The sequence below is a fragment of the Phyllostomus hastatus genome, unplaced genomic scaffold (assembly GCF_019186645.2).
Source record: "Phyllostomus hastatus isolate PE091 unplaced genomic scaffold, TTU_PhHast_1.1 phas_scaffold_21, whole genome shotgun sequence".
Lineage (NCBI taxonomy): Eukaryota > Metazoa > Chordata > Mammalia > Chiroptera > Phyllostomidae > Phyllostomus > Phyllostomus hastatus.
The window spans coordinates 2578867-2605730 of record NW_025334017.1 but is presented as its reverse complement, the minus strand read 5'-3'; the positions used below and the strand labels follow the sequence as shown (position 1 = coordinate 2605730).

At 36.9% G+C, this 26864-nt stretch overlaps 1 protein-coding gene across 2 annotated transcripts in view; it reads right to left on the bottom strand.

Annotated features, from left to right (window-relative positions):
* Window positions 1-4651: 4651 nt before the first annotated feature.
* Window positions 4652-26864, bottom strand: part of TGS1 (trimethylguanosine synthase 1) — a 47223-nt gene continuing 25010 nt past the window's right edge. Inside the window, exons 9-13 of one of the 2 annotated variants that reach the window (XM_045861315.1) lie at window positions 26495-26641; window positions 17361-17504; window positions 15405-15621; window positions 14446-14524; window positions 4652-5070 (exon numbers count right to left, since the gene is read on the bottom strand). In XM_045861315.1, the coding sequence (XP_045717271.1) occupies window positions 4948-5070; window positions 14446-14524; window positions 15405-15621; window positions 17361-17504; window positions 26495-26641 (710 nt within the window). In that variant the 3' untranslated portion in view covers window positions 4652-4947. Of the gene's footprint in view, window positions 5071-14445; window positions 14525-15349; window positions 15622-17360; window positions 17505-26494; window positions 26642-26864 lie in introns of both variants that reach the window. The other variant, XM_045861316.1, reaches the window with a different exon arrangement.

Here is a 26864-nt window from a genome sequence, read left to right as displayed (position 1 = left end):
TTTCATGACTAGAGTATTTGCTATCTTAGGTCTCAGATACCTCAGCATACAATTCTTCCCCTCCCCCCCCCCCGCCCTTCCCTTTCCTTATTAAGAACTTTAAGCTTTTCACTTAGAGAAAGCACTTTTTGGCTTCTATTTGGCACATCTGGATTGCTAGCTTAAACACAAGCACTGTGATACTGCAAGAGTCCATCTGATAACCGAGGTGGCTACTAAGTGACTAATGGGTGGGGGTGTACAGTGTGGACGCTGGACAAAGGGACGATTCACATCCCAGGTAGGACAAAGGGCATAGCCTGAGATTTCATAAAAGCAACTAAAACTTATGCATTGTTTACTTCTGGAATTTTCCATTTAATATTTTCAAACTACTGAAGCCATGCATAAAGGAGGACTGCTATGCAACTTAAATGATGAAACTTGACAAAGCTGGAGGGACATTATCAAGTCTTTGGATAGGAAGAGTCAACGCTGTGACAATATCACTCTTCTTAAACTAAAAATTTTAAATCCAAAAGGACTTTAAAAATAGAGCTTGAAGCCCTGGCTGGCGTAGCTCAGTGGATTGAGCGCAGGCTGAGAACCAAAGTGTCGCAAGTTTGATTCCCAGCCAGGGTACATCCCTGGGTTGCAGGCCATGACCCCCAGCAACCGCACACTGATGTTTCTCTCTCTCTCTCTCTATCTCCCTCCCTTCCCTCTCTAAAAATAAATAAATAAAATCTTTTAAAAAAATAGAGCTTGATAAATTTAAGCTCATTTAATAAAGTAAAATTACTCAGGAAGAACCAAGAAAATTTTGAGAGACTAACGACAGGGAGATTCACAAATACCCACACATCTAATAAAAACTACAGTGATAAAAACCATGAGACACAGGAATGGATGACTGATCAGTGGAACACAAAGCATTCCTGAAACAATTACACACACACACAGGTTCAATTTCAAATTCATGGAGAAAGGTTAGTTTGTTTAATAGAAAATGATGTAGGAATTAATAATTCATTAGATAAAAATTAGAGGACTAACACATGCATTTGGATAATTAATACATGAAAAAATGCTCATACCTCACTAGTAATCAGAACATGCAAATTAAAATAACTATTGCTAATGAGATTGGTAACACTAAGTGACAATATGCAATGTTTTTGAAAATTTGGGGAAAATTGGCCCTTCAATGAATAGCTGGTGAGAATGTTTTTGGAGGGCAACTTGACATGATATACCAAATAAAAAAATAAGTATGACCCTTGACAAAAAATTCAATTCTAGGAGCCCATTCTACTTAGAAATATACTCAGTAGTACTATCTGTAACTGCAAAATCTAGTAACAATTTAAATGTTTATAGTTGGGTAGTGTTTAGAACATTATCATACACTTGTACTTATGTGACTGTTAAAAATGATAGTGCAGATGTATATGTACTAATGTGGACAAGTTTGTAAGATATTCAATTAAAAAATCAAATGTCAAAATAATATAATCATGTCTCATTGCACCGTGTGCTCACAAAGTTTCATTGCACACGGAAGTGTCTTAAACGACACACACTGCACTGTTACCTGTGGTTGCCTTTGGGAAGGGAAATGGAAACATGGGAGACGGGGTGGAGAGCAAGGAGGGTGAGGGTGAGGTTGTTCATTCTTTGAGTTCTTCGCTTTGGACTTAAATTGTTAAAATACATATTCATTTTATTAAAATGGCTTTAAAACATTTTGCAATTTAACAACAAAGAGTTGGACTAAAACAAGGACTGTCAGCTTCTTCACTTGTTTTATCATGAGCAGATCAATGGGCTTTACTTTTTATCAATTTTGCATATTTGACTTCTCAATAAGATTGTATTTAAACACAGGGTTGTATAATAGTTTTTTTTGAGCACTAATAACCTATAACAGGCTTCAAATCAGTTATATCTGTGTGTGATTTGTGTGTAGGAATATTTAAACCTTGGTCAGGCTTCCTGTTCTACTTGTATAGTTACGTGTGTTCAGGAAGACAAATTGATTTTAGTATTAACAATATGCAAGTAAGAAAATGTATTGTGAAAAAAGTATATGCAAAGTTTAAGTAACAAAAACTAAAAAAATAACCGACTTTGGAAATCTGCATTTACCCTTCACTTTCAACCCCAAGTGGTTAAGTCATGTCATATTCTACTTCTAGGGGTCACAGATAGAACTGTTTCTGATCAATGCTGCCATTATTTTAAAAATGGTGACAATTTTATGATACATACACTAATGTTACATGATAAAAATGTATAAAAACTGAGAATACTGACTTTAATGTTGCAAATAAAAAATTAATTTAATCCTTAATGGTTAGTGCAACTGCTACTGTATTGCAGAGCAATCAGGCCTACACTGTAAAATTTCAAGAGACTAATATTAGCATTGCTTTTCTATTCTCCAACAAAGGTGGATGCACTAACTAAAAATAACTAAAGGTGTAGTTATTTTTCTGGTATTTACTGGAAATTCCCCCAATTTATTCCAATTTTCCCAGCTCCATCCCAGCTCAAACCATTTTTGTTTAATGTTCAATATGCTCACACTATTAAAAGACAAAAGGTCTAGATCTCTAATAGCTAGAAATTCTTGTCTCTTCTACCTACTTGTAAAAATGACTGAACACAATTTTAGATGAATAATGAAGCAACACATATTCTTCCTCCTTTCATGGCTATTTTAATAGAAAAAATACAAACCATGTTACAAAATATAGTTCACATTCTTTTGTAATGGACATTTTAAAAACACTAACTTTATAACATAAAAGCAAATTCCAAGTACAGCAAAGACATGAAAACAAGAAAGTCCTAGAAAAAAGGTTGCATAAATGTATTTATATTTTGGGAATGAAAAGGATCTTTCCAAATGGCATAAACCCAAATACAGGGGATGGGGGGAAGACTGCTAAGTCTGAGTGTGTTAAGATTCAAAACTTATATATGGCAAAAAAAATCACAAAATAAGTCTAAAAGGCAATAACTGGAAACACATATTTATAATACCTACTAAAAACAAGAGGCTCTTTAATTTACAAAGAATTCATACATATGAATAAGGAAAAGAACAATCCAAAAGAAAAACTGGTAAAAGGTAGAAGTTGTCAATTTAAAAGGGGAAATCTATTTTAAAAATACCAAAATATATGAAAATATTGTCAAATCTCATTCATAGTCAAGGAGGCCCCTCCTTGACTATGAGGGGCCTCCCCCAGGTACCATTTTTCTCACACAGAAGATGGCAAAGAATAAAATGCTTGATGATGCCTAGAGCTGGGGACATGGAGGAAAACACGTACTCTAATCACAGCACAGAACAGTCAATGATTGCAAAACAGCCTAAAATAGGAAACTGGTTAAATTACAGCATATGCGGGAGATGAAATACAAGATAGCCACTAAAAGGAACAAGGCAGACCTGTATGTATGCACTGATAGGAAAAGGTCTCTAGGATATACTAGTAAAAAATATAGTAAGTGAAAAAAGAGGGCAGGGGAGTAATGAACAGTGTGTCATCACGGGGGGGGGGGGGGGAGTGTATTAGAGTCTCCTGCAATTCCTTTCTGTTTTCCAAAGGAATTTAAAATACTGTTATCTCTAGATAGGTGAATGAAGGGTAGGGGTAGAGGGAGGAAGACTTACTTTTCATTTTGTACCATTCTATTTCTGTTTCTACCCTTAAAAGTGTAACATTACTTATTTCAAAGGGGTTAACTGGGTTTTCTTTGTATCTTTCTGTATTTAAAGAAAACCACACAACTGTTTTTTACACAGTCACACACAAAGATGTTAAATCAAAACATACAAAATTAAAAAAAAATAAAGGCAGAGGCACATACACACACAGAGCTTCAGACTGACAGTAAACACAGGGGAAAGCCTACCTTTCCCATTTCAGATACTAACTATCCTAATGTATAACATATTGGGTTGGCCAAAAAGACTTGTTTTTTTTTTTTTCTGTAAAATAAAACTTTTTTTTTCATTTTCACCAATAACTTTATTGAATTTTTGGAATATGTCACCTATCTCCTATCTAGCATAACGTTGACTGTTCTTAATTAATGTCTTGATTTGATCACTATCAACTTGAACTGGTCTACCTAACCATGGAGCATCATCCAGAGAGAAAATTTCAGCATGAAACTTCGCAAACCACTTTTAACGCATTTGATCAGTCACAGCACTCCTTCCATACACTGCACAAATCTTTTTTTTTTTGCATTTCAGTTGTTTTTACCTTTCTTGAAATAATAAAGCATACTATGACAAAACTGTATATTTTCTTCAATCTTCAATATTAAAATGGCTACACAAAAATTCACTAAGTTTTTTTTAATGCACACTGATATGACAGCTGTCACAATACAATCTTAACAAAATTGTTTCAAATGAAGTTAAAGACAACTAAGTGCTACTATAGTCACTTTATGGAAAAAAACCCTGGTGTAGCTCAGTTGATTCAGCATGGGCTGCTGACCAAAGCATTGCAGGTTCGATTCCCAGTCAGGGCACATACCTGGGTTGCAGGCCACGGCCCCCAGCAACCGCACACTGATGTCTGTCTGTCTGTCTGTCTGTCTGTCTCTCCCTCCCTCCCTCCCCTCTCTAAAAATAAATAAAATCTAAAAAAAAATAAAAAAAATTCATCAGTCTCTATACTTAAAATGGGTGAATTAAAAAAAAAAAAAAAAAGGAAAAACCCAAATTTTTTGGTCAACCCAATAAATACATAGTTAATGTCACCCAAAGGTATCTAAGTAGTTCATTAATATTCATCAACCTTCTGTAAGTTTCTGTTTTACATGGTGATTTAAGACTATGGGTACAATGTATATCAGTGCATACACAAAGAAATTTCAAGTCTCTCATCTGAATAAGGTTCTGACCACTCATGATCTTTTTGTCCTTGTACCACCTCACAGTTATGACTCAGAGACTGGTTTCCGGATCAGGTTCCCAAAATAAGCAGTGATTGTCTTCAATTTATTATTAAGAAAGTTTTGTTCTATTTCCACTTGCCCTCCAGGCCCAGCTAAGGATGCCACCTAAAAAAATGAATAGAAGAAAAGTCACACATTCACAATTATGATTTCAAAATAAATTTTTCATTCCTGTTTCATCAAACAATAAGACAGCTCATCTTTTTATTCAAGTCTATCCAATAAGTGAGGCATCTCAAATGTTCACTCTTACTTTCCGGATATTAAAGCACCATGTGCTGGCAGAAATACCTGTTGTTTCAGACACTTCTGATATTACAGGAAAGACCACAGTGCTATGTTATTGTATATGACCCAATCTCTCCGATGACGGAAGCTAAAGAACTCAGAGGAAGAGAAAATGAACACATCCTCCCCAAACATCAGGTTTATTAAGATAGAAATTTAAAGAATAACTCACTTTCCTGAATATTTTTGCCCTGTTTACCTTAGCTTTGGCGTCTTACCCTCTCATTCATTCAACAATATTTACTGAATGCCCACGACATAATACTAGGAATAATACCTCAGAGAGTAAGACAGGTACGATCCCACCTTCGTAAGTTCTAGTCTCTACTACCTACTCTTTCCTTTGCTAACTGGTCTCTCCCAACCTGGACCACCCCCTCCACCTTTTGTCCTTTTGTGTATTTTTACCTCCTTCCCATTTAAAAAAATACTTTATTTATTTATTTTTAGAGAGAAGGGCAGGAAGGGAGAGAGAGAAACATCGATGTGTGAGAGAAACACAGATTGGCTGCCTCTCTCTTTTTATTGGGGTAAAATATAACGCTCTTTTTGAGGTCTAGTAGAGTATAGTCAACAACCCCTTCATTGGGATGCTAAAAACACCCTCTCCACCTCTACAGAGTTAACATCAAAAGGATGCTTCAAACTAGCAATGTTTTACCCTAAGTTCTTATAAAGTTTTTAGTCCAACATTTATTCATCCAACTTCTTGGGTCTTTTAACTATCAAATATATTGCCTTCTAACCCACCATTACATCACTGAAGATCAGTTTATGGAGGCAGCAGTGAGGAATAAAGGAAAGGAGAATGCAGTGGGAAGGGCTCTGGGAGTCACTGAATAGAAAACCCTGAGTGGTGGAGAAAGGAAATCACAAAGTACTATCAGGGACAGGTACAAATAATAGGAGACCTGCTTTTCTGTAATTAATCCTGTAACTGAAATTGGCAAAACTGTAGTGTATTTTTGCAGAGATGTGCTGTTGGTCTAGTTGGTTTGGAGGCTGAAAAGATCTACTGTCAGTGGCGTAGGTCCTGGGCCTGGAAAGATTTATTGTGCATTCCCAATGAGCATGTAATTTTTAAAGCATTTTGACTTCTTAGAAAAGAAGCCACAGATACAGAAATAGGGAAGAAACAACAGGTCAATCTATGGTACATTCTTAAAGGGAAAACAAGTTGTCCCACCAAGACAGTAACAATGCCAACATTAACCCTGGCCTGCACAGGGAAACAAGAGATGGCTGTTTTTATCAATAGAAACAGATGACAACAAAAGTCAAACACAGTATCTATTAATAATGATAAAAAGCACATGTACATTGTACTATTTGCTAATAAAAATATAATAATTAAAGTAAAAGTAGAAATTAAAAATATTCAACTCATCTCAGAGTGGCAATTATTAGGAATAATTATTTTCTGTTCTGGCATATTATGTCAGTCTGATTTTTCACAAGGGCAAAAATAATTTTGTTTAGAATAAATGGCATTTTGACTAGTATATCTAAAATATAACTGTTTCACAAAATTTTTCTATGTCTTTAGGTGTACACTAAGTACAGCACTCTCCCATTCCTTTAACAGTGATTTACTTAGAGAAGGTGAGATTAGCAAACTTAAGTTTTCTGGAGAGGTAGTAGCAGGGGTTGGGGAAAGAGAGGGGAAGAGAAAGGAAAGAATAGGAAGGGTAAAGAGGACCAAAGTAGAGCTGAATCAACAGTAAAACATATGCTACGATGGGTCTAGCAGGAAAAAGAAAAGTCAGAGGGAAATTTTTATGCCAGTTCCACCAGTGATTTGCTGTATTATGTTAGAAAGCCATTAAGATAGGCTCCAGCTTTCTAAATCTAAAAAATGGGAGTACTACCTATCTCCCTAAAAAAAGCATTTTGTAAGCCATAAATATAAAATTACATTAAAACACATCTTGCAAAAGGTAGTTTCTTTTTTTATCCCTCCCTCCTCCCTCTCTCCTTCCCCCCACCCCCATTATTTAGAGGGTTATTTGAACTTAGGTACTTGGATAAAAAAAGGAATAATGACATGCTTACATGAGAGTTAAACATTTAATAAGTTATTTTATTCACGAATCTTACACTCTAGCTGGGAGAGTCAGATAATGGACAAATAAAACAAGTATTATTCCTGAAACTGGAGAAAAAGGTGAATCTATGTCAAAATATAATGAGAAGATATATCTATTTGTGCTTAAAAATAAATTTACAAAAAATGTATTTAATGTTACTTTCAAGTGTTCTAATTAAAAATAATTTTTAACTTTAGCCTTTTTTGGTACTTTTTCACATTTTCACAACTACGTGTATTTGAAGTTAGAATGTTGGAGTTGCAAAGACTATAAATCTTTATGCAAACTTAATGCCATCAATTTCCAGCTGTCTTTACTTTTCACAAGCAGGTTTAACTGACAAAATGTTATCTGGTTCCTTCCCCTTTCTTAGTTAAAGCTTAATAAATTAAGACAGAAAGAGAAATGGAGAGATGGAAGGTGTGAGGGAAAAGGATAGGTAGGTAAACAGACAAAGATTAGCAGTTCTGGATTACATGCTATGTTTTTGGAGATACACATACACACAAATTTATTAGATTTATTAAAAGAAATCTCAATTAGTTTGCACTAGAAGTAGCACTAAAAACTAAAAGGACATCGAGTCCATTTTTCTATCAGGCAGTAAAGTTGCTTGGGGAGAGGGTAACAAGAAATGGGTCAAGATCACAATGAAGGTGGTAACTTTAGAAACAGGTAAGGCATAGCAGATTTAAGAGCCAAACATTTAAAACTGCATTGTTCTTCAAAAGCAAACAGATTTAAAGTAAAACTGTATGGTAACTGAATAAATGAGAGAAAATAACTTCAAAACTGGATCTTAAAGGCAAAATATATAATATATACAAAGGACAGGAACACTTCGTAATACATTGACAGTATATCAGAGCAATGGAAAAATGTCCTTTCACTACAAGGAAATTACACCAGGTGAAAATGAAGAGTATTTTTTTATGGGGCCCACAGAGCTGTTAATTACCGTGACAAGAGCAGCAACCATCTGAAATATTGGCTGTGATTAGAAACCTAATGCCAGCTTCCAGTGAAGATGGCAGCATAGGTAAACTGGGCTCGCCTCCTTGCATAACCACATCAAAATTACAACTAAACTATAGAACAACCATCACTCGAACCGTCAAAAATTGAGTTGAATGGAAGTCTGACCACTACCGAATTAAAAAAAAACAACCATATCCAACCAGACTGGTAGGAGGGGCGGTGACACAGAATGGGCTGGTCCCACATCCACATGAGATAGATAAAAATTCAAGAGGAATATCTCGAGAATGAGGAGTCTCAGCCCCATACCAGGTCCCCAACCCAGGATTCCAGTGCCAAGATGATTCCCCACAACTTCTGGCTGCAAAAACCAGAGGAAATTGAGTTGGTGGAAGAAACTTCTGGAGTCTCCAGCAGTTCCTTTTAAAGAACCCACACATGGACTTACTCGGACTCAATCTCTGTGAGCTCCAGCACCAAGGTAGCAACTTGAAAAGCACCAGTGGCACACAGGGAGAAACTGAAGTGTCTGGCATCAAGGCGAGCAGAGGCCACTATCCCTTTTCTGAGCCCTCCCCTGCAGAGCTACAGAGCCACAGAGCCGGCAGGGTGGGGCCATATCTGAGACTCCATCAACCTGGCTAACACTGTTTGTCCCACCCTGGAGATCTCCAGAGATTCCATTCACCCAACTTATGGGCCCACCCATGCTGCTGTTACATATGAATGGCTGGTCTTGGACCAGGCTTCACAACTATGTAAATTCTCTCAAACAAGCAACAGCCAGCCTCAGTGAGCCTTCAGCCCCTGTATCTCTTCCTAAGTGGCCCAGGACTGACACTAGCAGCAGGGAGCCTTGATTCACAGCTTGGCTTTGTCTGGGAATTTCTAAACCCAGCACAAGCAGAAGCCACCTCAGATTACTTTACAGCTCAGGCAGGGTGGCCCCAGGCAAAACAAAGGTGGGGGCTGACTTTGGCCAGCACCACCCAGAAAACCCCAGGGCAGGTACATCCAATGGACAGCTACAGACCACAGTGTAGCATCACCACCCTTCCCACACACAGCTGTTCTTCCAAGGAGGGCAGTGGTTGGTGGTCAGTGGTTATAGCCAGTCCTTGCAGCTGAATGGCCTGGGTAAACCCCTCCCGTTGACCTATCAATAGCAATCAAGGTTCAACTATAAGAGGGTGTACTCAGCCCTCACAAAAGGCATACCTCGAGTACCCAGCTTGGGTGATAGGTGATGTTGTGCCAGAGGACCCAACAGGACACCTATTACATTAGGCCATACTATCAAGACACAGAGTCAAAGTAGCTCTACCTAATAAATATAAACAAACAGGCTGCCAAAAATGAGGAGACAAAGAAATATGGCCCAAATGAAAGAACAGATCAAAACTCCAGAAAAAGAACTAAACCAAATGGAGATGAGCAATCTATCAGATGTAGAGTTCAAAACACTGGTTACATCGCTCTCTTAGGAGAAAGCTACCAATAACAAGGTCAAGAAGTCTTGTCCTTTACCTGTTTTCAGAGCCAGATACTAGAAACATGGACAAATGACATAAAACACAACAGACCAGAGTCAGGAAGTCCTTGGTTAATAGCAAAAGTCTTGTATGTAGCACTGTGTGTGGCATCCTTCTATTTTTTATCTACACCATCTACTGAAAGAGTTTACGCAAAGGTGTGAAGAAAACATAAGCTTGCATTCAGAAGCATTTGTGCCTTTCCAATTGGACTTACAAGGCCAGTTTTATAGCCCCAAGCTGATCAACTATATCCCTAATTGCAATGTATCATTACACAGTGGATTTACTAAGATAGATGATCTAAAAACCTAGGTACCAGTTATTAGAAGATAAAGCTCAGCGGCAGATGTCTTTCATTTTGTGTTGAATTTTTAGCCCTTTGTTGTCTTCCTTATCAATCAGGAATATAAAACAAATGGATACAACTGAAATTCTATACAATTCTCTTTGCTTCTCTTGTCACAATTTCTATTCATTACTCCAAACCTTATGGTGGGCACTCTGTGATAAGACATGAATCTGTTCCTCACCTCTCCACTCCCCACAGTAATGAATACCTTGTCAGTGGGTGGCAGCAAGGCACTCTAATTATGCCACTGTTAGTCAAAATGACTAGGCAAATCAGTAAACTTCCTAGTTTTACTCAATAAAATCAGGCTCATAACCTGACTTGCTTACTCCCAAGTTGTTATGATGATCAATGAGAATGTGAAGGGATACCCTACAAACTCTAAGGATATCATTAAGACAAACATTTATTAGGCTCTGACCTTGTATATAAATGTAGCATACTAGTCTTTTCCAGGATGAATTTACTTTTGAGTTTGCTGAGTTTTAAATGCTGGGTATTTTTCAGCTTAAACAGTTGTAGAATTTACTGTTCTTTCATGTACTGAAAGCCCAATCCAGTCGTTAGCCTCCTTTTTACTCTCTCCTGCTTCTGGTGTCTACATCTGGAGTAAGGGCCCCCCACTTGTTGGGATGACTTTATTACTGAGCACATGGATAGAGTTTTGCCATTAGAGCAGAATTTGACCATGGAAATTTCATTTGGAAAAATTTGACACAAGTTTTAATCAAACCTAATATTTAGAAACCAATAAGGCCCTGATTTTAAAAAAATACTGATTAAATAAATAGTATTATAAGTTAGAACAAATACAGGCAAGGAAATTAGTGGTAAATTTTTATTGTATTCAGCCCAAACCAAACACTAAAAATGCTAATGAACTGAATTTAGTTGTATTTAAAATGATTCTTCCAAATACTATTACCTAATAGTCCCTATATTTAGTTTTCATTATTCAAATGCATTGAATGCATTCTTTTACATAATAACAGTATTCTTTTATATAGTAAGTTTAAGAAATTTTACCTATAAAATAAGTCCCCTCTTTCTCCCTGCTTCCTTAATAATATTAGAAGTGTGATTAACTACAGTTGGGAACTTTTCCCTCCCTAGTCATTCCACATTGGCTCTAATGGGAGCCTCAAGAACTCTACCAACTAGAAAGGAGGTATCTCTTGATTAAATCTAACATCAATTTCTATACTTAAAGATACAATTTAATCACAGGATAAGTTTTACCTACGATATTGGGTCAATTTTTAAATATATCCCCACTTTATCAGGAAATAAAATAGGTAGTATTTTGCCTATTTGCTACCATGACGCCTATCTGAAGGTGGTCATGGAAGGGTGGGGAATGTCTACCAGATGAGTGCCAGTAATTACACGCTGCAGGGCCTCCTAGTTAATTTTTCAACACAGTTCTTAGAGATGATGCTCAGTGTTGCTCTGCTCTTTGTATTGGTGTGAATAAATTATTTTTAAACAGGCAATTTGAATTAATTTGACCTGAAAAGTACAAGTATTATTGCTCTCCTGGGGCTAGACATTATAGTTATGAGATCAAAAAAGGAAAAGGAGGTACTGTATCAAATCAATCAGGAGTCACTCCTCTCGCCATTCCCATGTCTGCCTAGGAGATAGACACCTCCTGTCAGAGATTCCACTCACAGGGACTTCATTCAAATATGGTGTCTGGTTACCACTGCTGTGTAGCTTCCCTGGGGAGACTAAATCATTCTACTTTGCTCAGAGACCTCTATCCATGTCGTATGTGTTTATTACTCAAAAGAGAAGCTTTCATGGTTGGAAAGCATGATAGATTGGAAGTTAATATTGGCTGTAATTTTATGGCTGTGAAAAGAAAAAATGAAGAAAGATGTTAAGATTCAGGCATCGAGTAGAAAAAAATACATTTACCCTGGGCTCTCTGAATTGAATTTAATCAGTTCCCAACTTTCCACAGTGAGTACAGGGAGATATAACTTCCATCCAAAGAGCCTATTACAAAAAGATTTCTAAATCATTCAACATGTGAGTTTGATATGAAAAGTTTAGATAATAAGAGCGATACATGTCCTCAGAGAGAAAAAGGGAATAAGACATCAAGGTAAGAGTGAACCTAGAAAAATATTTTACTAGATACAGAAAACAATTAGGCTCATCTCCTACATGGAAAGATGGATAGACAAGTTATATTTACAGCATCCATAGTCAGTATAACCTCCCTAAATATAAATATTATTCAGAGTACAAATCTTCCTGGAGTGGAAACTAATGTTCTTTTCATACATTTCTATGGGAGAAATGTAGCCTAAATTTTAAACTGTAGACTCATAAATTTTGGGAACATGAGTTCCCAAACATGAGTGCCATGTTTAAGTTTAGGTTGTTGTGAAATTCTAAATATCCTGTAACAAAAAGTTGACTTCTCTCTAACTGCTCTCTCCCACATTTAAAAAATACTACTTATATTCTTAATTTAAAGGAAGTTATTTCCTACTGTAACTTGATCCAAATTCAATATAATATACTTGAAATCTCAAGGTTACTTTTTCACTCTTACTGCAGTATTTTCTAGTGTCATTACTCCCTCTAGAGGTAGGAAATGTGAATGAACTACCAACAGTAATTCGGTAGGCTTTTGAAGTAAATAAAAAACACCTGTCAAAAAAAAAGTTAACTTTCTCCTTGGGCTAGAGTTCATTTAGAAAAAAAATTACTTACTGTAACTTTTATAATAGTTTCCCAATGTTACTGAAGTACTCAAATCATCCCGCCTAATATTTAATATCAAGGTAATATAGCTTCTTATGAGACTAGTTACAGAGCATAATACTTACATATGAGAAAAGTAAGAATTATGGAATCAATGGGTTCATCCTTACCTGGGATTCTAAAATGCATTTCTGAGTCACAGATGTGAGTAGCAGATATTAGGTTTAATATCAAATTTGTTATAAAGGTGTATGAAGCAAGGGACAGTGCTTTTTCTTGTAACTGGTACAACAGATAGTGTTGGAGACGTCTAACATTCAGACACAGTGGCTCATAAACGGGTAACACAGTGACCAGAGGGGAGAGGGGAGGGAATTTCAGGGGAAAAAGGTGAGGGGATTGCAAGAACAATTATAGAGGACACATAGACAATAAAGTTGGGGTGGGGGAGAAAGGGAGAAAACTGTACTTGAACAACAATGAAAAAATATTAAAAAAATATAATGATTGAACTAAAAAACACAATAGATGAGGTAGATAATAGAATGACAATTCCTGAGGAATTGTCATATACCCAAGGGAATGACATATACTCGAGGAATGACAAGATTGAGGTAATCTCTCAGAAGGAAAAAGGAGACAGAACACCAGGAAATACAGTTGAGGAAGACTAACACTCACAGAAGAGATGTTCCAGAAAAAGGAAAAAAAGATAGTAAGGAGAATATAGTTGAACAAATAATAAAGATATTTCTCTAGAATAAAATGAAAAAGCTCAGAATGACAGGGTTGGTTCTCAGAGTATCAGACAGGAGAGAAAGGAAAAACCCACACCTAGCAACACTTGTAACATGTAGAATATGAAAGACAAAAGATTTGACAGGTGCATAGCACTAGGCAGTAGGTAGTAAGTGCTTATTAAAAATTCAACAAAAGCATGAAATAAAGACATCATCAGATCTTTATGAGGCAGTTATTACACTGAATCCAATTCTATTGGGGAAAAAAGAACATAATTAAAATAAATGATTATGGTAAGAACCAAATGAGGACATTATAATATTAGTCAAGTGTCCTATACCCCAAGACAACCTACCTATAGTTGAAATAGATCCTGGCCAAATGAAGTTTTATCTGTCTCTGTATTTCTACTTAGGTAACTACTTTCAGGTATACCTGAAGTATCTATTCTCAAGGTAGGTTTCAGTAAAGACAGATCTTGGCTAATTCAGGTGTGTGTGTATGAACACAACACACTGAATCACTCTTTCAGCACACGTTATAGGCCCAGCATGCTGTTTACATTTATGCATGCCAGGAATGGTGGAGATGAAGAGAATGAAGTAAGTAAAGATTTAACTGGCAAACACTTCTAGTTTTCTAGTAATAGTCAGAAAGTCAGGGACTGCTCATAAACACATTCTCAATTAAAGCAATATTCTGTATCCTTTTTTTTTTTTTTTAAAACCCACTCTTTGTAACAGTTATACCAAAGGATCATAGAAGTTTTTCAGTAATGGCTTACCTGGTCAATATCAGCATTTCTTGGAAGAAAATAAACAATATTATTAGTGATCTTCTGGGAAAGCCTGAAAATTTCAAAAGTGGACAACAGTTAAGGAAAAGTGACAAAAACAACAGTTAATTTCTGATCAAGTTATTTTCTTGTATCATAACTCAAATATATTTTGATTAATAATAAAGCACACGTTTAAACTAAGTAGCTGATTTTGTAACTCAGCAGCACACTATCCCTGACTGGTCAGAGGTTAGAAATTAAAGCTATTTTTCATTTATCTTAGTGGTAGACTACTGACATTCAGAAAATATACATTCTTTCTCCTCCTGCTATTTCCTAGTTTTTGTATAAACAGAACAGGAAAGTGCAATACCACCTCTTTCCAGTAAGAAATAAAGATAAATAACTGTTCATTATAGTCTACATTCTAAATTTTAACTAGGAATTTAGAAACATATTTTATGTAAGAGTCAAAGAGAACACTCCTCTGGAGAGCAGAGAAAAAGGGGCAAATAATATAAATGCTATTCTTTATGAAACAAGTGCTTGCTTCGGTGCCTTGGAAGAGTAACTAGAAAAGTTTCAAGATAAACAGAGAACTAGCACAAGTGTGAGTGGAAGAACAGTCAAACAGTCATCCATATTTTAGGAACAGGTCTCCACGAAATTCCCCATTTCCAGACAACAATTTCAAACAATTACTGCTTTCTCGTTCTTGTTTTGTAATTGTAAAAATAGATAGTAACCTAGGGAAATATCTCTCACATTTGCTGTAACTTTTGGAGATCCATCACCAGTTAACTTTTTCGTATGTGCTTTTTATGTAAAAGAAACTAGGCTCTATCAAATGCTATTAGCTCCTTTCTTCCTTACTAATTTCTCTCTTTCAAACACACACACACATACACACCCCTTCTTCTCCACAACCACTGTTTGAGAAAACTCTTCCAACTTCCAAAGGATATCCATCAGGAGACATCATTGTCCTAATGTCAAAGGTCTCTGCAGTGGCATAGTCTGGCCCTCCCCAAGGGGGGCTGAGGAACACAACATCGGCTTTTAAATGAGAAGCCAGCAGCAGGAAATCTCCACAGATGAACTCAATCTTGTCTGCGATCCCATAAACTTCTGCATTATTCCGAGCAAGATCAATCTTAACAGGATCAATATCAATGGCAATCACTAAAAATGGAAACACGAAAGATAAGTCAAATGATACTGATTAGTAGTTACATGGAATAGCTCACCTTCTGATCAGTGTGTTTATTTAATTACAAGAATCATTTTTTAAAGACAAAGGGAGATTTGGTCTCACACACCAGAGAGCTGCCATTAAGTATCTACTGAGAGACAAACAGGTGGTCAGCACTGTGCTTTGTGCAGGGTACAGGTGGAGCATCAAACACATAGAAAGGCCCCTGACTTTATGTAAAGCCTATAAATGTTAAGATTTCAAAAAAGACCAATCTCCTCACAATCAGGCAAATACCAAAGAAGACAAATTTGACAGCTTCCACAGAAAGGCAAAATAAAACAAATTTTAACAAACCTCTTTAGCCAACTTATGAAGAAGAAATGTAAAAGTCTGCTGATGACATTTAATGAGACATTTTAGGTAGAAGGAACAGACAACCTTATGTTTTCACCAAATGGGCTTTCATTTAATTTACAGCTCATTCATGTCTTGCAGTAAGTGCATCTGTATATGCAGCAGTGTGTTATTGGCAATATTTTATATTTGGAAGGGCTAAGTGGAACCCTGATGCATACACCACAGTTGCCAAGGAAGCAGAGCTGTTTTCCAGACATGGTGGTTTCAAATTTGTTAACACTTTTGAGAAATAATGCACAAAATAAACTTTAACAATAAACATAAGCACCAATTGCATGTTGCAAAATCATGCATTTACAATGCTATTTTTGTGTTCTAAATAAACTAAAATTCATATTTATAAGAGAAAAGATAAATATGTTCTTTCCAGCTGTGCAATCTGCTACATTGATAGTACAGACAGAGGGAAAGATGCTGATACTACCAAAAATTCAATGAAAAAATGAATTTCAACATCAAATATATTCAGTTAATCCTCATTTTTATGACTTCCATTGGAAGCTGACTTTGTTTTCTGGCCTGACAGAATGCAAGCACTCAGTGTTCTCAAATATAACTCAGATGCTGACAAATGTCGGATAACACCTAATGGGAGCCACTAGCCACATGTGGCTATTACCTTTAAACTATTAAAATTAAATAATGTTACAAACTTAGCTTCTTAGTCACATGGCCACATTTCATGCCTCTGGGTTGAGGGCTGGCCTGTGAACCAAAGGGTTGCTGGTTCGATTCCCAGTCAGGGCACATGCCTGGGTTGTAGACCAGCTTCCCAGAAGGGGGTGCTCGAGAGGCAACCACACACTGATGTATCTCTCTCCCTGTCATTCTCCCTCCCTTCCCCCTCTCTAAAAATAAACAAACAAAATCTTAAAAAAAAAAGTTAAATGATGTCCTAAGTCATAATAGTGAGTGGTAAAATTGGGATTCCCTGCCTATTCTTTTCTTCTAGAGCACAGTCTCACTATTTTAATATCTTATTTTTCTGTTATGTTTTAATCTTGGCTCCACCAAACTGGAACTGTGTAATTACTTCATCTCTTTATTTCTCAGTTATCTGTGAAATGTACATAGTAAAAGATATTCTTCACAAGATTGTTGACTAAATAAATTAATAAATATTAAGCAGATACACTAGTATGATAGAAAGTGTATACTTCATATATGCTAGCTATTACTATTTTAAATATTTGGCATTAATTATTAAGTGCATATTAAATGTCAGTAAAAACAAGGTGAAGCAAAATGAAACATTTACTGAATAAATTATATAATTTACTTTTCTTCCTTTGACGGTTTGGCTAATTACCTCTCTTTCCAGTTAAGGCAAACTGAATGGTATTTCCTCCAACTCCACAAAATGCATCCACTATAATGTCGCACTTGAAGGACTGACTGACCCGGCCAGCAATGTGTTCAGCAATCTTTTCAGGTGTAACGGAAAACCAGCCCTCTGTGAAGGAATAATATTTCTGTTAAGATGTTCAATTTCAAGAAGCCAAGGCAAAAATAAACATAGCAAATATTACCATGTAATACATAATAAAAAAAATACAAAAAACCTTTGTTCTCTTTTCAAGACTATAAATAATCTAGTTTTAAAGAAAAGTTCTACAAAGCTTGTTATAAAAAAGAAGTACCATTTCCATTCTCATTTTCCATGGAAAGCAACCACCTTATTTCTGGCTTGATTCTTTTGCGATATATTTCCAATAACTGACTGCAATTCTGATTTTTATGTTTGAAGTATTAACTCCTGACTACTATAGAAAATAAAAAGACATTCTAATTGGCCAACTCCCCAAACTCCACTGAGTTTCCCAATTAATTCATTCTTAATGAGTAAGCAAGGAACCAGATTTGTATTGGATACTTTGGAAAATTCAAACATTTATAAAGGGCCAGGAAAAGCAAGGAATTATAGCAAAACCTACAAAGCTGTAGGAGTAGCAGAACCAACATCATTTTCAGAAATGAGGTCCCATGTCCCATGACTGCCCCAGAGGAAAGAGGATACTGCCGTGCTTCTTTTGCAATAGAAGAAATTAATGCTTTTAAGAAAGGTATTTCTCTGATGCACCAATTCTCCTGCTTCTTTTTTCTTACCAAAACGTTAAATGGTTCCTCATTGCTAGAAGGAAAAAAAACAGTACCTCCTTTTACAGAATTACAAGTTTTTTCATTATGTTTACTCATTTTTTAGAGAGAGAGAAAGACTGATGTGAGAGAGAAATATTGATTCACTGCCTCCCATATGTGCTCCAACTGGGGATAGAACCTGCAATCTAGGTATGTGCCCTGACTGGGAATCAACCCACAAGCTTTTTTAGTGTACAAGGTGCCACTCCAACTGAGTCACCTGGCCAGGGCCGGAATGAAAAGCTTTCATCTACTCTTATTTGTTCTAACAAACTCCTTTGCACTTTTTTTCAATACATAATATTTTGTAAATAATTATAAGAGGATCACAGACCTCCGAAATTCTACCAGTGATCAAGATTTCCTGATTTTCATAGTTAATACACACCTAATTTAAGTATTCCAATATGAAAATAAGCATCAATTTGCAGAATTAAGTTAAGTTAGCTGTTCAAGGTTAGAATAAGAAAACTTGAAAAAAAAAATTCAACATTCCCAGTGTTAATTTATTAAACTATGAGAAGATGGCAGCGAGGTAGGTGGAAGCGGAGCCCACTTCTCCCTGCGCCAAGCTGGAACACGTAGCCGATCTTCAGAGGAACAGAGTGAACAGCCAACGGAATCCCAGCTTATATGAAGTTTGGAGGCAAAAAATTGTAGAGGAGATTGAAAAACAGACAGTGAGGAGATTACACTGGGATGGTAAGATCCCTGGGATCTGTATAGGGACCAAGGCTGCTGTGGACCCCCTGCCCAGTGCCTGCTGCAGGATATAAGGAGGAGAATTAGAGCACCAGCTCCCTCCCCTGCCAGAGCAGGGAGGGCAGCCTGGCACTACGAGGGACCTGGATACTGGAAGTCGCTGGGGGGAACAGAGACGAAGTGGGAAACACACAGAGGTGGTACACATCCTCTGGGACTGTGGGCACTGGTACCAGAGAAATTGGGGTGCCAGGAGACATGTGGAGAAGGGAGGAGTTGGGAGGAGTTGGGCTGTGTTGGACCCTGACTTGGATAATCTCCAGACTAGTTGGAAAGTAGGGCTGTGTGAAAAGCTGTGTGCTAGTTGGGAATTGCAGGCAATGCTCTGTAAGGAACCCTTGAGTAGCAGGCGGTGTGTCCAGAGGGTGATTTCATCTGCGTGTGCCCAGACTGAGTGGCTGAGCAGAACCATGCACCCCGCTTGTCTGGCACTGTGTGCCCAGAGTGAAGGGCTGGGCAGAACCGTGCTCCCCGCTTGTCTCAGGCTCCACGTTGGAGATTGACTCACACTGTGAGCAGCTGAGTGGCTGATTTGAGCCTGGCAGCTCATGGAAGACCTGGGCCAGAGGCCAGGAAACTGTGAATATTGCCCTCCAGACCTGGTCCCCATCCTCTCAGAACCAAAGGAAGGGAGAAAAGCAAAGTCCAGCACCCCTCTTCCTGTGACATCTAGGAAGACCAGCAGAACTTGCTGAACAGCTTTAAAGTCAGCAGAAGGTTTATTATTATCTTTTTAATTTATTTTTCTTTTGGATCCTCTCTCTTTTTTTCCCTTTTTTTCTTCTTCTTCCCCCAAGTGAGACAATAAGATGTGGAGTTACAAAGGGTCTAGAGACAGATCCAAATGGCGGAGCACAAGGTTAACCCCCAAAACTGAGAAACTGAGACCAATGTCGCTTTGCTACCCCATAGAGCTGGCTTTTTACTTTGTATGTGTATTATATTATCTTGTCATTATTTTTACCACTTTTATTTTGTTAGTATTTTTTATTTCTCTTCCTTATGTTTAGTTTTCCTCGTTCTATTTCCCTGCTTAACTGCATTGTTTGACTGGTCTTCCTCATTTTCTCTTTGCTGTATTTTAATTTTCCTTCTTTCACTTCAATCATGTTCCAATAACACACAATTCTTGATCAGGTACTTTCTATTCTGGTTATCCAAATCATATTTCTTGTCATGATATTGTTGTTCCAGTACTATTGTAAATAACTGTGGTTCCATACAATTGTACACACTACACAGCAACCTTCCATGATCTTAGCCCACTTCACTTTACTCCTGAGCATTAGTATTGTAGTGGTCAACTCTATTCTCTCTCACACTACGCCTACATTCTATACTTTCCTCTCACTATATCTAATCATCTAACCTTGCACAAGCACTCTGTTTTCTGGATTCAGCTCACAATCCTCCTCCCCTCTAACAAGAGCCTTACCTCCCTTTCACCTTTTATAAAAAGTGGCTAGTTGGGTGAAATTTCCTAGTTAATGATATATTTATCCAAAGAATCTCCTATCTCTTCTCTACTTGCTGGCACTTTAAATCCCATAAAACCCTCTCCTGCTGTCTTAATCCATTTTGCCTACCTCCTGCCACCGATCACATACAAGAATAGGTGGGAGCTGTGAACATCAGTATACCTGCTGGAGGAGAAAAACCACCAACAAAGGAACCACAAAAAGGTAAAAACCCAAGTACAACAAGAAAGCCCACACAAACAGAAAAAAGGGCAAACCTAGAGCGTCCTGACAAAGAGATCAGAGACCACACCGCTGACCCTTATTGAATTCCTACCATAGAAGTTCACCCTACAAAGACAGCTAGCAAAGCGAAACATCAGGAAGCACAGAAACAAGCAAGAAGAGTCATCTAAAATGAGGAGACAAAAAAAGAACCTTCAGTCAAAAGGAATGGAAGACTCCCCACTAAAAGAGCTAAAGGAAATGGAGGTAAGCAAACTATCAGATACAGAATTCAAAATAATGGTAATAAAGATGCTGAAGGAACTCACAGACAACTACAAGGAACTGAGTGAAAACTACATCAGCATGAAAAAGGAAATAGAAACTATAAACAAAAACCAGAAAGAAATGAACAATACAATCTCACAAATAAAAAACACATTAGGAGGAATTACAAGCAGCCTGGATGAAGCAGAGGATTGAATCCACGAGTTGGAGGACAAGGTAGAAAAAAACACCTAGATAGAGCAAGAAAAGGAAGAGACTTAGAAAGAACGAACAGGTGGTAAGGGAGCTGCAAGACAACATAAAACATAACGATATCCGTATAATAGCGATACCAGAAGGAGAAGAAGAGCAAGGGATAGAAAACCTGTTTAAAAAAGCAATGATGCAAAACTTCCCTAATTTAATGAGAAAAAGTCACACAAGTCCAGGAATTACAGAGAGTCCCAATCAAGAGGAACCCAAAGAGGCCCACTTCAAGGCATATCATAATTAAAATGGCAAAATTCCAAGACAAAGAGAGAAATCTTAAAGGCAGCAAGGCAGAAACAGGAAGTAACATACAAGGACACCCTGATAAGGTAGCAGCTGACTTCTTAATGGAAATGCTCCAAGCCAAAACAGAATGGCAAGAAATATTCCAAGTGATGAAAGTCAGAGGCCTGCAACCAAGATTACTCTACCCAGCAAGGCTCTCAATTAAAGTGGAAGGCCAAATAAGGAGCTTCCCAGACAAAAGAAGTCTAAAAGAATACATCTCCACCAAACCAGCCCTGCAAGAGACGCTAAAGGCACTGCTTTAAGAAAAGGAAGGAAAAGAGCGAGAGAGAGGAACACAGGCATGAAAAAATGGCAATGAATAAGTACCTATCAATAGTAACCTTAAATGTAAGTGACTTAAATGTTCCAATCAAAAGAGAGAGAGTAGCCGATGGATAAGAAAGCATGACCCACACATATGCTGCCTACAAGAGACCCACCTCAGAACAAAAGACTTACAAAGATTGAAAGTAAAGGGCTGGAAACAAATATTCCAAGCAAACAGACAGGGGAAAAAAGCTGGGGTAGCAATACTCATATCAGACAAAATAGATTTCCAAAAAAGGGCCATAGAAAGACACCCAGGAGGTCAGTTCATAATACTCAAGGGAAGAATCTATCAAGAAGACATAAACATTGTGAATATGTATATACACCCAACATAGGAGCACCCAAATACACAAAGAAAATCTTGGAGGACTTCAAGAAAGATATTGACAGCAACACAATTATAGTAGGGGATTTCAACACCCCACTGACAGAAGTAGATAGATCTTCCAAACAAAATATCAACAAAGATATTGCGGCATTGAACAATGCCCTAGATCAAATGAACTTGACTGATATATATAGAGCCTTTCGTCCCAAAGAAGCAAAATACACATTTTTTTCAAATGCATATGGAACATTTCAAAGATAGATCACATGTAAGGACACAAAACAAGCCTCAAAAAAAAAGTGCAAGAAAACTGAAATCATATCAAGCATTTTCTCTGACCACAAGGGACTGAAACTAGAAACCAACCTCAAGGAAAAAACTCAAAAACAAACTCATGGAGATTGAATAGCATGCTATTAAACAATGAATGGGTCAAGAATGAGATCAAGGAGGAAATCAAAAAGTTTCTGGAAACAAATGAAAATGAACTCACAACAACCCAAAACTTATGGGACACAGCAAAGGCAGTTCTGAGAGGGAAGTTCATAGCAATACAGGCCTATCTAAAAAAATATAGAAACATTTCAAATAAACAACCTCACCCTACACCTATAAGAACTTGAAGAACAACAACAAAGACAGCACAATACAAGTAGAAGGAAGGAAATAAACAGGATCAAAGCAGAATTCAATGACATAAAGACTCAAAAGCACAATTCTAAGGATCAATAAATCCAGGAGCTGGTCTTTGAAAAGATAAAACTGACAAGCCTTTAAGAAGGTTCATCAAGAAAAACGAGAGAGGACAACAAATGAACACAATTTAGAAATGAAAGAGGAGAGATTACAACTGATACCACAGAAATACAAAGGATTATAAGAACTTACTATGAAGAACTATATGCCAAGAAATTTGAAAACCTAGGTGAAATGGACAAATTTCTAGGAAAATGTAATCTTCCAAAATTCAATGAAGTAGAAGCAGAAAGCCTGAACACACCTATAACAGCAGATGAAATTGAACCAACCAGTAATCAAAAAGCTTCCGACACACAAAAGCCCTGGACTGGATGGTTTCACAGGAGATTTCTACAAAGCATTTAAGGAAGAGCTAACCCCTATCCTTCACAGACTATGCCAAAAAATCCAAGAAGACTGAAGGCCCCCAAACTCTTTCTGAAGCCAGCAACATCCTAATCCCAAAACCAGATAAAGATACAACAAAGAAAGAAAACTTCAGGCCAATATTGCTAATGAACATAGTTGCTAAAATACTCAACAAAATATTGGCAAACCGTATCCAGCAATACATTAAAAAGACCATACACCATGACCAGGTGGGATTCATCCCAGGGATGCAAGGATGGTACAATACTCACAAATCAATAAACGTAATATATCAGATAAACAAAAGCAAAGACAAAAATCACATGATCATATCAACAGATGCGGAAAAAGCATTTGATAAGGTGCAGCTCCCATTTATGATAAAAACACTCAGCAAAGTGGGAATAGAGGGAGCATTCCTCAACCTAATAAAAGCCACATATGAGAGACCTACAGCCAACATCATACTCAATGGACAGAAACTAAAAACCTTCCCACTAAGATCAGTAACAAGACAAGGTTGTCTACTTTCACCACTTCTACTCAAAATAGTATTGGAAGTCCTAGCCACAGCAATCAAAGCAGAAAAACAAATAAAAGGCATCCAAATTGCAGAAGAGGAAACAAAACTGTCATTGTTTGCAGATGACATGATAATGTACATAGAAAATCCTATAGACTCCGCCAAAAAACTGCTTGACTTAATAAATGAATTTGGCAAAACAGCGGATACAAAGTCAATATCCAGAAATCAAAGGCATTTTTGTATACCAACAATGAAACATCAGAAACAGAAATCAGGAAAAAAAATCCCATTTGATATAGCAACAAGAAAAATAAAATACCTAGGAATAAACCTAACTAAGGAGGTAAAAGACCTATACTGAGAAAACTATACAACACTGAAGAAAGAAATCAATGAATACACAAACAAATGGAAACATATACTGTGTTCCTGGATTGGAAGAATTAACATCATCAAAATGTCCATACTACCCAAAGCAATTTACACATTCAATGCAATTCCTATTAAAGTACCAATGGCATATTTCACAGATACAGAACACTTCAAGAATTTATATGGAACCATAAATGACCCCAAATAGCTGCTGCAATTTTGAGAAAGAAGACCAAAGTAGGAGGGATTACAATACCTGACAACAAACTGTATTACAGCCTGCAAACTGTAAAACAGCCTGCAACTGGCATAAGAACAGACACATGGACCAATGGAACAAAACACAGAATCCAGAAATAAACCCAAGTCTCTATGGTCAATTAATGTTCGACAAATGGAGCAGTAGCATAATATGGAGCAAAAATAGCTTCTTCAACAAACGGTGTTGGGAGAGCTGGACAGCTACATGCAAAAAAATGAAACTTAAGCACCAACTTACACCATACATAAAAATAAATTCAAGGTAGATAAAAGATTTAAATATGTCGTGATACCATTAAAGTCCTAGAGGAGAACATAGGCAGGAAAATCTCAGATATCCCATGCAGCAATATGTTCACTGATATGTCCCCTAGAGCAAGGGACATAAAGGAAAGAATAAACAAATGGGATCTCATCAAACTAAAAAGCTTCTGCATGGCTAAAGCAAACAACATTAAAATGAAAAGAGAACCAACCATATGGGAAAATTATTTGCCAATGATACCTCAGACAAGGGTTTGATCTCCAAAATGTACAAAGAACTCACATGACTCCACTCTTAAGAAGACAAGCAACCCAATTAAAAAAATGGGCAAAGAACTTGAACACACTTTTCCAAGGAGGACATACAGAGGGTCCAGAGATATATGAAAAGATGCTCAGTATCACTAGCCATCAGAGACATGCAACTTAAAACCACAATGAGATACTACCTCACACGGGTCAGATTGGCCATCATAAACAAAACAACAAACAACAAGTGTTGGAGAGGTTGTGGAGAAAAGGGACCCTAGTGCACTGTTGGTAGGATTGCAGACTGGTGCAGCACTATGGAAAACAGTATGAAATTGCCTCAGAAAACTAAAAATGGATCTGCCTTTTGACCTGGCAATTCCAGTGCTAGGATTATATTCTAAGAACCCTGAAACATCAATCCAAAAGGACCAATACACCCCAACGTTCATAGCAGCACAATTTACAATGGCCAAGTGTTGGAAGCAACCTAAGTACCCATCAGTAAATGAATGGAACAACAAACTCTGGTACATTTACAGAATGGAATTCTATGCAGCAGTAAAAGAAAGGAGCTCCTACCCTTTGCAACAGCATGGATGGAACTGGAGAGCATTATGCTAAGTAAAATAAGCCAGGTGGTGAAAGACAAATACCATATGATCTTACCTTTTTAAGTGGAACCTAATTAACAAAACAAACAAGCAAGCAAAGTATATCCAAAGATACTGAAAATGAGAACAGGCTGACAGTGACCAGAGGGGAGAGGAGAGAGGATAATGGGGGAAAAGGATGAAGGGTTTACAAGAAGAATTATAAAGGATATATGGACAATAACAAGGGGGCAGGGTGGAAACAAAGAAGGGAGGTGGAGAGGACTGGGGTGGTGGGGAAAAAAAACAGAAAACTGTACTTGAACAACAATAAAAAATGTAAAAAATAAAAAAATTAAAAAATAAAAAAATTCATTAAATTACATTATTTCTGCACTAGATATATCTTCATCTAATGTTCTTTTTAATATCTTGTTTCAATAATCTATCAATTCCTTTTGCTATCTATTCCAAGAAGCTACAAATATATAGATTAAACACAAATCTGCAGTTTTAAGAACACATATATACCCAAATCGAGGACATTACAGATATTTACTACTTATTATTCTCTGGAAAATGTCAAAGTTCTGAAAGATAAAAAAGGCTGAGAACTATTCTACATTTAAAAAAAAAATAAAGAAACATGAAACTAAATGTAATACATGATTGTATATTAGAAGGAAAAAAATGCTATAAAGGATATGATTAGGATAATTGACAGAGCTAGAGTGTGTACTACAGATTATAATATTGCAATACTGTTAAATTTACAATTTTACCACTCTTCCATAAAAATATCCTTTTTCCTAGAAAATACACAGTAAAGTTTTAAGTAAAAGGTAGGGGCAACTGGAGCAGGAACACACATACATACATAGAATGATAAAGCACATATGGCAAAATGTTAAGAAACAGCTGAATATGGGCAAAGAGGATATGAAAATTATTCTACATTTGAAATTATTTCAAAACAAAGTTAAAAATTACTTGTATATACTTTACCTGTGTCCAGTTTAATCCCATCATCAAAACGGGAGAAGAGTCTGTACCTCTGGGCCCAGTATTTTGCCAGCTTAGGAACTGCAGCTATCTCAGGAGGCAGACCAATTACCTTTTTGTTCTGTTTTTTCTTCCTCTTTTTAATTTCAGCTACAATAAAAGAATATAAAGAATACAGATATGTACTTTGAAAAAAAGGAAATCACTGGTGAATTTATATAAAAGTGTAGGTACATCAAATAATTATAATTTGGGATTGAACTCCAGAATATGTGTGCAATGACACACTTGGAGAAGCAGGAAGGCATAACAGAAACAGTGCTGACTTTAGATTACAGACTTTAGTTTGCTATTTACTGGCTCCCCAAACTTG